The sequence below is a fragment of the Podarcis cretensis genome (assembly GCF_951804945.1).
Source record: "Podarcis cretensis genome assembly, chromosome: 4".
Lineage (NCBI taxonomy): Eukaryota > Metazoa > Chordata > Lepidosauria > Squamata > Lacertidae > Podarcis > Podarcis cretensis.
Genome location: NC_137173.1, coordinates 42,612,806 through 42,628,491, shown reverse-complemented (window position 1 = coordinate 42,628,491; position 15,686 = coordinate 42,612,806). Strand labels below are relative to the sequence as shown.

Sequence of the window (15,686 nt, the reverse complement as noted above, 5' to 3'; positions counted from 1 at the left end):
AAAAGATAGCAGAAACCCTACAATTCTATTTCAAGGAAAACGACAATGACAACACCAATTCTACCAACCTTTGGGAGGCTATGAAAGCAGTGACAAGAGGTATCTGTATCAAAGAAAAAGCATATATTAAAAAACAAGTCTCTACAACAATAACCAAACTAGAAATGGAAATTACTGAGCTGCTAACTAAATATAAAAGTTCAGGTTCAAAATACCTCCTTAGAGGAATTGAACAAAAGAGACAAGAAATAGACTCCTTAGAAATTAATGACTCTAGACTTTTGGCAGATGTAAAAAGAAAAAATCTAAGTCAGGGGTACACAGTATGCAAAAAAGCAATGGTATTAAAACATTTTCTCCTGACTTCTGCTCAGAATTTGCCTTTGATTCTAAATTATATACCTCACGATGCCCAAATTAAAAAAAGAGATATCCACAATTTCTTAGAAAACTTACCCATACCATCATTAACTCATGATGAAAAAAGCTTTTTAGATAGCCCCATCTCCATAGAAGAAATTGACATTAACCAAACCTACATAAAGCCCAAGGACCTGATGCTTTCACTTCTGAGTTTTATAATAGATTCAAAGAAATATTATTACCATATATGGTCCACCTATTTCATGACCTCTCCCCCAAACAGATATGAAAATGGCAGAAAAATAATTACTCCTGCAAAAGACCCAGAATAAATGCCAAATGAAGGAGGCTGGGGTATCCCAAACCCTGATCTATATTTTATTGCTAACCAAGTAAGACATGCTGTCCCTTTTATTTTAGACGACACCTCAAAGCAATGGCTCCAGTTAGAAAAATAACTTATCAAAGGAATACCAACTTCTGCAAACCACTTCTTAGAACTGGGCTAAACATTCAAAACAGATTCACACAAACCATACTTAATGCACGGAAAGAGAAGGAAGGCAGGAATCCTAACTCCAGCACCATCTCCACCTACACCCCTTGCCTTCCAGCCACTGTTTTCACAACACTTCATGACAATTTTATGTTGCAAAAGGTCTATACTGGTTATCTGACTTTTATAACAGAAATATAGAACTATCAGACCAAGAAATATTGACTAAACTAGGAAAATTAAAAACCCCTTGGCTGCTACTCCACCAAATCCACACTTTTCTTGGCTAACCCAGTTTAACAGTAAGGCATTCACAAGACCATTAACCCCATCTGAAAGACTTGTAATATCCACAGTTATTGTTTAAACCAATTCACAAACCAAGAACCTGAACATTGACCACTCATAATGAGGCATATATCATAGATATTACAGCAAATGTATTATGTTATTTTTTGGATATACAAATGAGGAGACTTGGTCTACTTATTTGTATCATTTATCATTCCTATGATCCTTGTTTATGACCCCCCTCCCCCAAGTTATTTTAAAAAAGCAAGCAAGCAGCTACAGCATGATGCTGCATTGGGATAAACTAGGGATTAGGCGATTGGTTAAGTTAATGGGCCATATTGTTCATGGTGCTAAAATGGCCTGTGGGCATCTTGTTGCACATTACTAGCAAACAAGCCTCCTGTGAACCCTGTCAGCAGTAGTCTTCAGTGGCCTTCAAGATATTTAAAAGCAGCAAACCTGAAAAAGCCAAGCAGGGCAAATTAAGCCACTCAAACCAGATCAGAGTCGTAAAAGCTTAAGGGCAAACCCAGATTTCAGACATGATCACTTCTTACACCAGGCAGGTCCAAAGTCCATTTCGGGGGCCTCAACAACTTTGGGGTAAAATCCTAAAAAAAGGTTAACAAGATTTGGTTGGCCCTTCACTTCACCAAATCTGGCCTTCTTTGAAAAAAGTTTGGAGACCACTGTCTTACATGAACATGTAATAAATAGTTCTAACATGGGGTTTTCGCATTTTCTCCTACACAAATATTATCTGTGCAGGTAAGTCATAAGTATGAAGCAGTCTTGTGGTTTTCCTCAGTTTATAGAAAGGAACCAGAGTGCCCTTTTTAGATGAGGCAAAGCAGCAGCTTACAGTACTTCTCAAATCATTTCCCTTAATTATTCAAGTATAAAAGAAGAGCAACAAAGGTTATTGCCTGCTCTGGATGGGGACGATGCTGATTTGCATGTATATGCGGCATCCTTTCACCCTTGGTCCTTTCCAAGCCTTAATGCTGCTCATGTTTGAAAAATTAAGTGCACAAATGATGATGAGGTCGGCAGCATTTGATACAGGCACAAATCATCTGACAAAATTCCCTGTTGGGGGTCATATATAAATATATCTGTTGTCTGCAACACAGCCAGCTGTCATGTGCTCAGTTCCCAAAGTGGGTCTGTTGTCCTTGTCTGAGTCCCTCAGACGTCTGTGCTTCAGCGTGTGGCACTGATCACACCTTGAAATGTTTTGCAAGAGGATGAGGTAATCAATAAACATCAAGCAAAAATGGAATAGGACATTCCACTGGATTCAACCAAAGTCTTCAAGTCTTAACCTGAACTCTACCCCGGATCTACACAGCCTAAGTGCAACCATCTTTCACTCCCTCAATCAAATTTTGTCATTGCAGTAATGTGAAGGAGAATACTTCTGAGATGGCTAATTTGACATGTCCAGTGGGGGCACCATTTGGGGGCAATCAGCCAAGCTTGTAAAGAAGCCGGTTCTAATTGGAATAACATTAAAAGTTTTATTTCCTTTGTTTTCAACAAATGTTTGCCACCATCTAGGATGGCTTGCATTTGAATGGCAATGGTCTTATTTGGATGCCACAGTTTCACGTTATGGTAATGATCCTTGGGCTCAACTGCTGGCCCCTTTCTTTCTCCTCGATGCTTTCTTCCCAAGCACCAACAGTCAGCTGGTCTTTGGTGTTTAAAGCATGCTTATATAGGGCTTGCTAAGCCCTTTATGTAGTGCTTCCCAAGCACTTCATAGGCAGTGTGGAAGAGGCTTTGTCGGCACTGCAAAGCCTCTTTCATCTAAGCCCTGTCTTTACCAGCTCCCCACCTGATGTTAGGTGTAAGGCAGATGGTTTTGGCTTGGATGAAATGGCCTGGTGGATCAAACGGGGAAGTGTGTTGGTCCTAATTAGGACTGCATGCCAGAGGTTATGCCAGAATCTACTGATAGATCTATATGTGGTTGAGGAAAATCAGCAAGAGTTTCTGTCTTTTAGCTATTTAACAATGACTATAGACAGGTATGTTTTATCCCGATCATTCCTAAATTGGGCTGCTAAAAGTAAAAAAGAACTGTGTGAAAGAACTGTGAGTTTATGTCCAGAATGAAAACTAAATTTGGGGAGTTAGTGGTATTCAGAGGCAATGTATTAGTTAATCCTAATTTCAAGATTGCCCCCTGCCCCATTATTTTGTATCTAGCTCTGGTTGGTTGACTTTAGGATTATGTTGCTACTGCCACTACTGTTTGTTGCATAGTTCAATAGATGTGGACACTCAGCACAGGGCTTTAAAGGTTTCAGAAATCTGCAGACTAAAAACCACTGTCTCTGGTTGTGCACTGAATGGGTTACAGTCCTGAACAAGATATGGTGCTGAGTCCTTTTGTCTAGCTACTATTCACTATTAGCAGTGAAATCTGAGATGACAGAATTGGAAGGGACCCTGAGGGTCATCTAGTCCAATCCCCATCTTAACACATGGTCCGCCATCCAGTTTGAGATCATACAGGACCCCACTTAGCTTTGCAGATGTGCTAGCAGTTTTACTGCTGCACCACTAGATGTGAGGAAGGAATTGCTATCTACATTTTAATAGGCATCAATGTCCCATTCATTTTATATAATTATTTGTAAAGCGATTTCAACATGCAAAACTTGATACTCTTGAGAAGCCTCAAATATGTCATCTGTCTGGAGGACAGGAAGCATCAAGAGATCCCACACTTACAAATGCAAAAGGAACACATTTGATAAAGGAGCAGTTGCAAGAATGCAACTGAAGGGCAAAAACAACATGTCCTAGACACATGTACTTGTCTGATTTGTATGAGACACAGAATGAGACTTGCATAATAGATGCCATACACAAAAATAGTATCTAGCTGAAATTAGACTGAATGAGTTGGATAAACAGAATTACTGATTGATGTTGGATCAGAGCCACAATATTGTGCCTGACATCATCTCTCCTTTAAACGGCACTTCCTTGAATCCTTACTGACCACATTCATTAGAAGTCTGTCTTATTGACCGTAATAGTACATATCCCTCATCAATGTGACCAGACCACCAATCTCAAACCAGAGCTCCTCTTAAAATGTACCTTTCTCAACTGAATAGTTTCATGAGTACTCAAATAAGCCAAAACATTTATGGGTTAATCTACACACAGAGAGAAAGCACTCCGGTGACAGTGCTTCTTCAGAATGCACATCTGAGGCTGCATGTTTCATTGCTAGCCCCAAACCAGCTGACTGTGGAAATCTAGCTTTGTCTTTTCTCCAACATGTTGAATTTCATTTTACACATGCAATCCTGCATGTACATTTTGTACTCCAAGAACAGATGCACCATCGTGTTTTCTGGACGTGTAAGATTGGTCATTAATCCTCATAAACCTAATGTGTTAAGCCACAACACAAACTAGGAAGGCAGCAAACATTTCACAAGTGCTATGTACCGTGATGTGGATGTTTTCTGGAAAAAAACAACCCACAAAACATAACTAATAGGCAGACAAGCTTTTCAAACCATTATGTAATTCGCATTAGATCCAAAGATAAGACATGTGGGAGAGGATGGCTTGTCTAAGCTTAAAACTGAGTCCCTGTCAGGAAATGAGGAATGAAATTGGTCCTGGAGACACATTTCATAGGTACCACAAAGTTGCTCATACAACTGTGAGCTAAGAATACATCTTAAACTGCCTTTTAACAGATGTTTACACCTGCCTCATGGAGTCAGGAACAAGCACAGTGGCACTACACTTCTCTACAGTGAAAACTTCAGGGAGGTTGAGATTTCTCTTTTGTTTCTGTGGTTAAAAAAAACCAAAACCCGCGAATTCCTGCTCTGAAACCAACACAAAGCAAACAAAAACTGCATCTCCAAAAAAAGGTACCAAAGCGAAAAGCCCTATAACCCTAAACACAATATAAAAAAGGATGAGTAATTCCATGCAGCTGGAATGGCAAGCTTTCGTACCGAAGTCTCTGCACTAGGTAGAGTCTTGGCAGCATTGTCAACAGGATACTTACCAGGCCGTAAGACCCTGATTTCCAGCAGGTTAGAGGTTCTGTCTGCCAGTCGTGTCCAGCTACTGTTGTAGTTCTTCCGCCAGAGCTCTGCCACACATTGGTACTTTCCCGCCTCTGTGTCACTGGCCCTGCTGATGCTCAGGCGCACGTTGTTGCTGGATTCCGATTTTTCAATGGCTGTCCTGGTTCGAAACCCAACGTACCTATCTCCCCACTGAACACCTCCATCCCGAGTGAAGGTGACCAGATCGTGAAACTCGGTGCTGCCTGCTGGCTGAAAGCGCCACGTCACAGACACTGGGACCCAGGATGGGTAATGTGGTTTGATGATGCATTGCAAATCAAACGACTCGTTGTAGGTCACTCCAGGGGTGCGGGAGATGGCTGTAACTGCAAAGCCAGCATCTACCAAAAAGCAAAAGACAGACACACAAAGTGAATATTTTCAACAGTAACTGTAATACCATTGGCACGTCAATTTCTGCAACCACAGTAAGAAGTGCTTTCCTAACAGCAGCTCACAGGAGGTGGGTCTGGTAAACTCTTATTCTCAGTAAATAAACACATACATTAAAACAGGGACGGGAAAAGCTCCCCCCAGAATTCTACAAAACAATCCAATCCCTGAATTTTGGAGTTAGAAATTCAGCAGGGAACATACAAAAATCTACTGACAAACCTCAGTGTTACCAGCAATCTCCTTTTGCGTTCTATATAGGGCAAACAGGACAACCTCCGCACAATAGAAAAAATGCTTGCAAATCTGGTAATACTAAGAGACATTTCAGCCTCCTAGAACACACTGTAAGTGACCTTAAGGTGAGAAATGACAATCACAGGAAGCCCAAAAAGCAATGAAAATGTGTAAAAAGTTATTTTTGAGTTAACAGTTTAAGATTACATGTAAAATGAGCATGCACATATTAAAAAGATTCATCAGACATAAAATTGGATCGTTTCTTGCAGTTGGCAGCTGTAGATCCCCTCTGGTTTGATTTTTCCAAATTGTATCAATCTTATTCGCCTTAACGTATTATAATAAATAATTTCTATTAAGTCACTCCACTTGAATGAAATAAAAATTTAAGAGAGATTAAGACACAGGTGGCGCTGTGGTCTAAAACACAGAGCCTAGGGCTTGCCGATCAGAAGGTCGGAGGTTCGAATCCCTGCGACGGGGTGAGCTCCCGTTGCTTGATCCTTGCTCCTGCCAACCTAGCAGTTTGAAAGCACGAATGGCAAGTAGATAAATGGGTACCGCTCCGGCGGGAAGATAAACAGTGTTTCCGTGCGCTGCTCTGGTCCGCCAGAAGTGGCTTAGTCATGCTGGCCACATGATCTGGAAGCTGTCTGCGGACAAACACCGGCTCCCTCGGCCAGTAAAGTGAGATGAGCGCCGCAACCCCAGAGTCATCTGGGGTCAGGGGTCCCTTTACCTTTAGAATATCATTATAAATTAAATACTTGGCATAGTCACTGCCAAAGACTGCAGTGTAACCCCCCTCCTTTTTTTGGAAATTCCTATTATGCAGCTCTTGAGAGGGCAATATTTTTGATCAAGCAGGCTTTAGTTCCTGAAAGCTCTTGCCATAATAAATGTGCTGAATTGCCAAGGTGCTGCAAAAATCTTTGATTGTTTTGCTGCAAGAGGCGAACATGGCTATCCGTCCTGAAATAAAAATCCTCTGCAACTTTCGAAATGCGCACACCAGATATATATGCACCAAATGTTGCTGCTGGCTAGCTTTAATCCACAATGCTATCCAATATGCAACACATGCCTGTGAATTCAATGAAACTTTTAACACCGCTCTCTGAATTGGTGATAAGCTTGCACAAACCAAAATTATTACAGTATGACTTTCCAGCCGGAATACGCACTGTTCAGAAGGCTAGCACAGGAAGGTTTTCTATGTGCTAGCAAATTCCATTTGTTTGACCATACAGGACAGTGTGAAGGCAGTAGCCTTTGGCTCTGTGCTGTTCAGGAAGCCTGTACCTCTTGACCCAAAGGCTACAAGATATTAATTAACAATGGCCAGGCAGCTGGGACATTAATTGCTGCAAGCAGATTAATTTTAGCCTGCCAACCTTTCCCCAGAGCTGCTACAGAGATCTCTGCACATTTTCAGCAAAGGGCTCAGGGATTCTAATCATCAAAGGACGTCACTATGGCACAGCTCCGGCCCATGTAATTACAGCAAAAACAGGTCAATCTTTGGGATTAAAGCCTTTTGAAAATGTGTTTAATGGTTATCCAGGAGAAGAGGAAGAGGCTAGGGGAGGGAGAGAGTTAAGCACTCTCTCTCACACACATACATACTGAACTGCAAGTGAAATCCAGGTACCTTGTGGCAATTGTCTCACCTACCTAGGTATTTCAGACACAGCTGCAAGAGATTGGTAATGCAGAAGACATGAGTCCCCTCAGGCAGCACTATACTTGATGATTTCAAGCCTAAATTATCTTCTGAAGAACTTTGTGCGCGTCATATACACACTGCTCTAGCTGAGGAGTGGCAGTCAGTTTTGCAGGTGCATCAGATGAACCACCTGATGTTTAAGCACCGGGGCCTCCTGACAAAAGATGGACAAAGTGGCAGCTCCTCTCGCTGAGAAAGCTACTCCTGCAATCCTGTAACAATTCTAGCATCTAAAACTTCCCCACTTCTTATTCCAGACTTCTGTCACTAGGCAACTGAACTAACCTTGCTGGTTTTCCTGGGGAACGTGTGGCTGACCTAAACAAGCTTTTAGAATTGGTAAACATCTTGCTTCCTTTTTCACCTAATTAAACTTACATTCTTGCTCTTCTAGCAAAGAGCTCCGCAAAGCCTACATATGTTTCCAGGTAGCCTTCCAAACAGGTAGTTTTATAGGACCAGAGCTACTTAGAACCAACCTTTTAACTGCATAGCATTTCTTCAGATCATTGCTTCTGGACGCTGGCTCCACAGACATTTGAAGTGGAGCTCGCTGCAGACTGAACACAACCTCTTAACCTGACTCTTTCATAAACTTTTCTGAAAAGCTCAGCGACATACAAACCATTAAATCCTGCCAGCTACTTCTTGCCCCCAACACTTCATTAGAAAATTCTTTAAATCTGTATTATATAGCCTTCCTACACTCTAGCTGCCCCACTGAGCCTTAGTTCTGCAAATCTCACAAAATTTGATTTTCCTTCTCTGCTCAACCTCCCCTTTTCTGTGCTGTTATTTCAAGGGAACTACAAATTAGTGGATACTACAGATAGTTGATGAGGGGCCCTGTGTGAGAGGCAGGGAAGGGAATATCTCCTGGGGTAGGAGGATAGGAAAAAAAGGGAGGCTCCTAGTTGAGGTTCACCTATCTCTGTGTGGGACAAGTTAAGATTTACCTATGAAAGAGGACTTTGTATTCTTTTCCTTGTTTTTGTTTAGTTTATTATTGCAACATATTATGAAAAGTCTTAATAAAATCTTATTAAATAAACCATGTGTGCTGTGATGCCATGGTGCTATGGCTCCCCGCTGCTACATATTGCCAGGAAGAAGGAAGGTGAGGGGGCAGGCAGAGTATGTTTCAATAACAACTACAGTATTTTTCGCTCTATAAGATGCACTTTCCCCCTCCTAAAAAGTATGGGGAAATGTGTTTGTGCGTCTTATGGAGCGAATGCAGGCTGCGCAGCTATCGCTGAAGGCAGGAGAGCAAGGGGGATTGGTGCTTCAGGGATAGCCGCCCGAAGCCTCCGGAGTATAGTGGGAGCACTCCTCCCGCTGCGCTCCGGAGGCTTCGGGCGACTATCCCTGAAGCCAGGAGAGCAAGAGGGATCGGTGCACACCAATCCCTCTTGCTCTCTTGGCTTTGCTTCGCCGGAGAGGCGCTGCGCAGCTTTCCCTCTCTGCACAGCGCTCCTTCAGCGAAGTGGGAGGAGAAATGGAAGGGGCTCCGCTTCTCCTGCTGCTTCGTTGAAGGGGCGGTGCACAGAGAGGGAGAGCTGCGCAGCGCCCCTTCAGCAAAGCGGGAGGATAAACAGAGCCCCTTCCATATCTTCTCCCGCTTTGCTGGAGAAGTGCTGAGCAGAGAGGGAGAGAATACTTTTTTTCTTGTTCTCCTCCTCTAAAACTAGTCTTATGGTCGGGTGCGTCTTATAGAGCGAAAAATACAGTAGTTTCATCCTCGAGTTTCCAGGGGAACACACGAGGAAAGAAGTGTGCAAGCTGTGAATAGGATAACAGGCTCCTTTATCTCCAGTCATCAATCACTGAGCTTAATTTTTTCTCTTACCAGGACTTTTGTGGTGTCTAAATAACTGAAAATGGGGAAATGGTTACACAAAACGCTTAACCAGCACTGCATATATTTAATAGCACTTTTAATACCCACCCAGGGCAGTGATGGATACTGCAGAGCCATTATGTCGCTCCCCGATCATCTGCCATTCCCCATCCAGCCTACGGGTCCACTCTGTAATGCGACACTCATAGTGGCCCTCGTCTGCCTTGAGGCTGTTGAAAATTTCGAGCGTGAAGGATCCAGGACGTATCTGCTCCATCTGGATCCCACCATAGCTGCTTCGCTCAGCGTAAGACGGGCCAGGGCGTAGGGTGCCATCCCGGTCAAGTTGCACAATGTCACTGCGCCGGTTCTGCTTGTCCACAAGTTGCCAGGTGACAGAGAGCCGGTTCTGAGGTCTAAATCCTGTGCGGATACTGCAGCCAAATCGCAGGCTCTCTCCTTCTAGAACACTGCTGGCATTGTTGGTCACCTCCACAGAAATATTGGTCTCTGCAGTTAAAGGAGAGTGTATGCAATTATAGTTAGGGTTGCCTGGGGCCCGTACATATATTCACTGGCCACTTTTCTGAACAAAACGGCTCCCTAGGGACTGCATGGAAAAATACAACATGTGATCTAGCAGTAAATGGATACACTCAGTAGCTGATTTCTATGAATGTGGCAGGTCTACAAAGTGCTACTGGTATTGGCAACGCTGGGATTATGTACCTGGAAATGTTCAGAGGCAATCATGTGGACAAATGTGGAAGGTGATATAAACATCTGAACCACTTTTGTGTCTTCTACAGTTCTGCAATTGGAACAGAACAATGTATGAAAAGCAGCTATGGGGGCCAATTTTGATAGCTACCGCAGACTCTAAAGAATCTCTGCTTTCATTTCAGATTCAAACCATGAAACATAAACATTCATGGCTAAATAGAGATATGTCTGAAAACACAAGCTAAGTTGCCAGCCCAAGATGAATGTTAGCCAGTGCTAAAAATGGCTGAATTGTTGACCAGAACAGGCTGAACAGCACATCTACCATCAGTTCTTGAACGACTTCAGAATCTGCTAGTGAATTCACAACTCATAGTGTTGTGATGGCTTACCTTTAAAACCCTATGCAGTTTGTGATCCAGCCTTAATTTATGTGGGGTGGAATTTTTTTCTCTGAAATAGAACATTTCCACTTCTACATTTTTATTTTTTTCCCCACTTCTATATTTTTCTGCAAATAATTTTCTAATTTTGCATAATATCAATTAGAAATGTAACGAATGTACAAAATGCAAGTTATATTGGCCAACTGGAATGGATTCAACACCAGTCAAACCTAAAATAAAACTTGTAATTAGCTTCCTTCAGCTAACTATCCTTGGAAACACATATATTTACAAGAACAGCTCTTTAGGAATGCTAAATTTAGTATGCGAAATACTTTTCAGCACCTTTGTTTTTTGTTTCCCTGGGCTGCAAACATAAGCATAGTTAGTAGACAGTAAGCCCCAATGAGTCTTCATTCTGAATAAACATAAATAGGATTGTGCTGTTAAAATATACATAACATAGGGAAAATATAAGCTATTGCTGTCATGCCTTACACATTTGCAAATATTCCAATAAAAATAATTTCCAAGAAAAGGTTGGGGTTTGTTGTAATACGACATTTACAGCACGGGGAGTACACATTATTGATTTCCCCCTTTATCAAAGGGAAATATTGTATTTCTGCTGGCACTGCTTATTTGCATAATGTTAATAAATTTATTATGTGTTGAGCCTTTTGGGGAAAGTGGCATGGATAACTAACCAGTCAAATGAGCCTGAACTTCCTATGCTCATTATGTTCAACAACAGCCAAGGAGGTTAGCCCCATGAGCTACTCTGTCTCATAACGATGCCTGAGGCCCAGTAACTCCTACAAATGCACACACACAACAGAAACAACCAACATCTCTGCTTACTGAGGGGCAGGACGGTGATGGGTGTGTTCTTTGGTCGTTTGCTCTCCCCATCAATAAATTCACCAGTCGATGTCTTCAAGCGCTCCGTCACCCGACAGTTGTACTTGCCGCTGTCCTCCAAGCGGAGTCGGTAAATTTTTAAGACGTAGATACTGTCACTTTCTTTCGCCACTTTCAGTTGTCCCAGAGCTTCTCGTTGGGCAAACTCATTGTTAAGGACCGGCACGGCATTCGCCCCAAAACTAGCAATCAGGGAACTGTTGAAGGCCCATGAGATGGAAAAGTATCTCTTGGCAATGTTCTGTACCTCCAGAATGCACCTGAACTCCACTGGTTCCCCCACGGTGTAAGTCCTCTTCTCTGTCTCTAGCCGGACATTGATATCCATATCTACAAAGGAATAGAACACACACACACAAGCAAGCACACACATACACACACACACATTCCCAATGAAACTGTGTCACAGCACTGAACACACAGAAAAAACCAACGAGAACTTGGAAACGAAGACAGTTCATACTCCACCTACCCACCCTGATTTTATCCACCTCTTTAAATGCTATTCTTCTAACTGTGTCATCTGTATAATGCTCAAGGCGGCACAGGTTAAAAACAATGCTTAGCAGAAGTTAATTTGGCATGATTGCCTATTAAATATATACCAATTTTCTGCAAATAAAGGAAAGGCAGGAATAGATCTGATCTTTCTTTCCTAGTATCTTACTAGCTGCTGTTTTGAGAGATTATTCCAAACTCTAGGTACACTGTATGTTACAAGCACATGGTGTTCTCCAAAGAATCATTGGAAGCCTCTCAAAGGGCTACAATTTACAGCACCCTTAACAAACTACAGTTCCTAGGATTATTTGGGGAAAACCATATGCCTTAAATGTATGGTTTTGATGTGCCTCAGTTTACATATTTTGATTCAAAGGTTGAAGTGTGTACCAACTTAGCAACAGACCTTTTACGGGTCGTGCATTTTATCAAGAGGTCTTGGTTTGTAAAATGTCAAATAAGATTTCACCTGCTGAAAGTATCAAGATACAGGAAATAAGTTTTATTTATAAATCAGGAAAACCTACCAGAACTAGAGCGAGTACTGACTGATAGGCCAAAAGAACACCACCATGAGCACAACAAAGGACGACAACGACAACAACAAAAGGTAAAACACTGCTTAGTAAGACCCTGAGAATAATTATCTCATCTAGATTTTGCATTAAGGAAAACAGGGTATTAAATGTTCAATATAGATAAATATTATTTGATCATTAATTAATGCTTCATTTACTGGAAATTTCCTTTCTTAATACCTATGTGCAAAACCCATGACCTGCTGTAGTGGCTGAGGATTGCTCGTGGTCCAATATATGCAATGCATCACTTCCAAACATTACCTGTTTTTAATCTCACAATAATGACTGTGGACTGTACTAAACACTTTAAAGCAGTATTTCTCAACCTGCTACCCTCCAGATGTTTTAGACTCCAACTCCAATCAGTCCCAGTCAAGTTGGCCAATGCACAGGGATGATGGGAACTGTAGTCCAAATCAGCTGGAGGGGACTAGGTTGGTGAAGGCTGTTAAAGCAAAAAGGTACACTTTACAATTGTTGGAAATCTTGGTTCTGACTTTCAGGAAAATATTATTCCACCCATTCAAGAACACATTCATACTTGAAAGCTGAAGTCTTAATTACCTGGAAGAAAGTTGCACTAAACCAAATGGGGCTGACTCTTGAGTGAACAAGTATAAGGCTATACTGACAGGCAGAATTGTACACTGCCAAACCACTTATTTTCACTACGCTTTCCCCCAAGATCCAAATTTGCTTCTCAAACAGCAACTGAAGTTCCCTGCGAAAACTCCAGGTGATTATTTTAATGCCAACATACCTTTATTTTGCAATGATACAATCAGCGTATGTCTGCTCTAAAATACATGTGGGCTGTTCAACAGTTTCCTTTTCCTTGTCATCTTTTCAAAAGCACTTTCAAAAGCAGACTTTAATACATTTTCAGGGATACTAACATCTAAAATATCTAGGTCATGTCCGGCCAGTGTATCGTTAATTGAGCAGGCCCTTTTGATACATCGAAAATGTAGCGCCACGTCTTCCATACTGACAGCAACACTCCTTCCTTCCAACCAGAGGGAGGAACAATAACATGCAAGTAGAATGTCTCATTCCAAAATCCTTTTCAAAAGCAGTATCAGAAAGGAGCCTGAGTTCTGAGTTAATGGGAAGAGACTAACAGGCCAGATACAGAGAGAATGAAAAGGTAAATGAAATAAGATAAATTAAAGGAAGGAAGAAAAATGAGACCAAGGAAAGGGAGAAGAAAGCAAATCTGTAGGGACTGGGAGCACAAAAACAGTACTTCTGATCTAAGAAATAAGAGATATAACATCACCATGCTGAAATATCACTTAGTGTGTGTTAGTTACTCCTCCAGTGCCTTTTAACTAGTGTGATGTACCCACAACCCTGGTGGCTAAATAGCGGTAGTCAAGTGGATGTTATTAACTCAAGGAAAATATGCTTAGGGTCATGCTATTGTATATGAGAAATTATGATTAGAGGACCAACAGCAGGTAAGATGGCTCTTATCCCACTATTTCTCTTCTCTTTCACTAATAAAAACAGACTGACTCCTCATACACCTCCTCAAATATCTTTGTTTGAAAGGAGGGAGAGAAAAGTCATGTGAAGGTATTGTCCAATAAAAGTGATTGTGTAAACTCACCCCAGATGGCCTAACTTTGCAAACTCAAACCAACTAGGGCTCAGAAAACGGTAAACGGAGAGAAAGAGAGATTTTGGTGTGCCAAAGCTTTATCTTACTCATGCATCACCAGTTTAAAAATAAAAATGAATGATTATGGCTTCAGGGCTCCACTCACATTTCGTGGAGAAATTATTCACCCAATAATCAAATGCTCTCAGTATCTGTTGGCAGAAAATGAGGTCCAGGAATGTAAGTCATTTGCTAGGCAGTCCCAGCCTATCAAACATTTCCTTGTAAATGAGTCTTTCCCACAAAATTGCACCCACTAGCTTCACTGTCATGGACTGGCTGGATGCAGAGCAGTGGTAGGACGCACCAGCTGGAGAACCCTCTAGGGAAACCCCAGGGGAAGAAGGCTCAGAGCCAAGGGATTGGTGATGGGATGAAGATGAGTGGTCAGAGGGAGAAGACTGGTGATCAGAGGGAGATGGAGCAAACTGGGAGGAGATGTCAGAAGTAGAAGGCAAGGTTTAGTGAACAAGAAGAGGCTGAGGAAGAGCACAGTTCAGACTCTGAGGCAGAAGTGGGGGCTGGAGAGGAGTGGAGCCAGGAGAGGCAAGATGCTGAAGAAGCCAGGGAGTCTCCCGCTCCTGCTGCGAACACCTCCCCTCTCCCCTGCCCTCCTAGAATATGAAATGAGCAAAGCAGAGGGTGGTTGTGTGCAGACGCAGCCTGAAACTGTGTGGGAAAGACCCTAGAGAGGAGAAGTCCTATGGGGCTCCTGGGAAGGTGGGGACCTTCAGTCCCCACAACTCCTTCATTGGGGCAAGACCTCCTAGAAAGAGTTGCTGAGACCACTAGGCTGGAACTGTGGTTTGCCTCCTTGAATAAATAATTAACTTCACTGGCCTCGGGTGAATATTGCTTTTGTTGCTGACCTACGCCGGACTCCAGCCCCAACATCCATTCAAACATTGACGCTGAGCCATGGTTTAGTGCAGCCTTCCCTAAACTTGGATCCTCAGCTGTTTTGGACTACAACTCCCATCATCCCTGACCACCAGCCCCTGCTTGCTGGGGATGATGGGGGTTGCAATAACTCTCGAACCAAGACCAGGAGAGGCAGGTTTAGTGATACATGGATGGGCCTCCCTCCAAGGTAGAGTGAAGGACTAGGCTGCTGCATCCCCACCTCGATTTTCCTCCTCCAACACAGCCAGGAAGACATCTGCAGAGTTAAGTTTCAATTTCAAAAAACCAAGGATCTTGGTTTAAAACCAACAGACCCATTTCACAATAATCCAACTTCAAACCGTTGAGTTATGAAACTGTGTAGTTTGGCAGTAAATTGTTTTGTTTTAAACCACAACACCTAGCACATAGGTAATGCTAAACCAAAACTTTTTGAAATCTAAATTCTCAGCAGAAATCCCTCTTCCTACTGCAAAGAAGGTGATGGTGTGGGAGCCAGATGCTTCACGCATCCACATAGTACTAGACCACAACTCAATAT

General features: G+C 42.3%; 1 protein-coding gene across 2 annotated transcripts in view; it reads right to left on the bottom strand.

Moving 5' to 3' along the window:
- Nucleotides 1-15,686, bottom strand: part of IGSF3 (immunoglobulin superfamily member 3) — a 116,178-nt gene that overhangs the window by 28,999 nt on the left and 71,493 nt on the right. The window contains exons 5-8 of one of the 2 annotated variants that reach the window (XM_079974765.1): nucleotides 12,526-12,546; nucleotides 11,438-11,827; nucleotides 9,576-9,977; nucleotides 5,205-5,609 (exon numbers count right to left, since the gene is read on the bottom strand). In XM_079974765.1, coding sequence (XP_079830891.1) covers nucleotides 5,205-5,609; nucleotides 9,576-9,977; nucleotides 11,438-11,827; nucleotides 12,526-12,546 — 1,218 coding nt within the window. The remainder of the gene's footprint in view (nucleotides 1-5,204; nucleotides 5,610-9,575; nucleotides 9,978-11,437; nucleotides 11,828-12,525; nucleotides 12,547-15,686) is intronic. The other variant, XM_079974766.1, reaches the window with a different exon arrangement.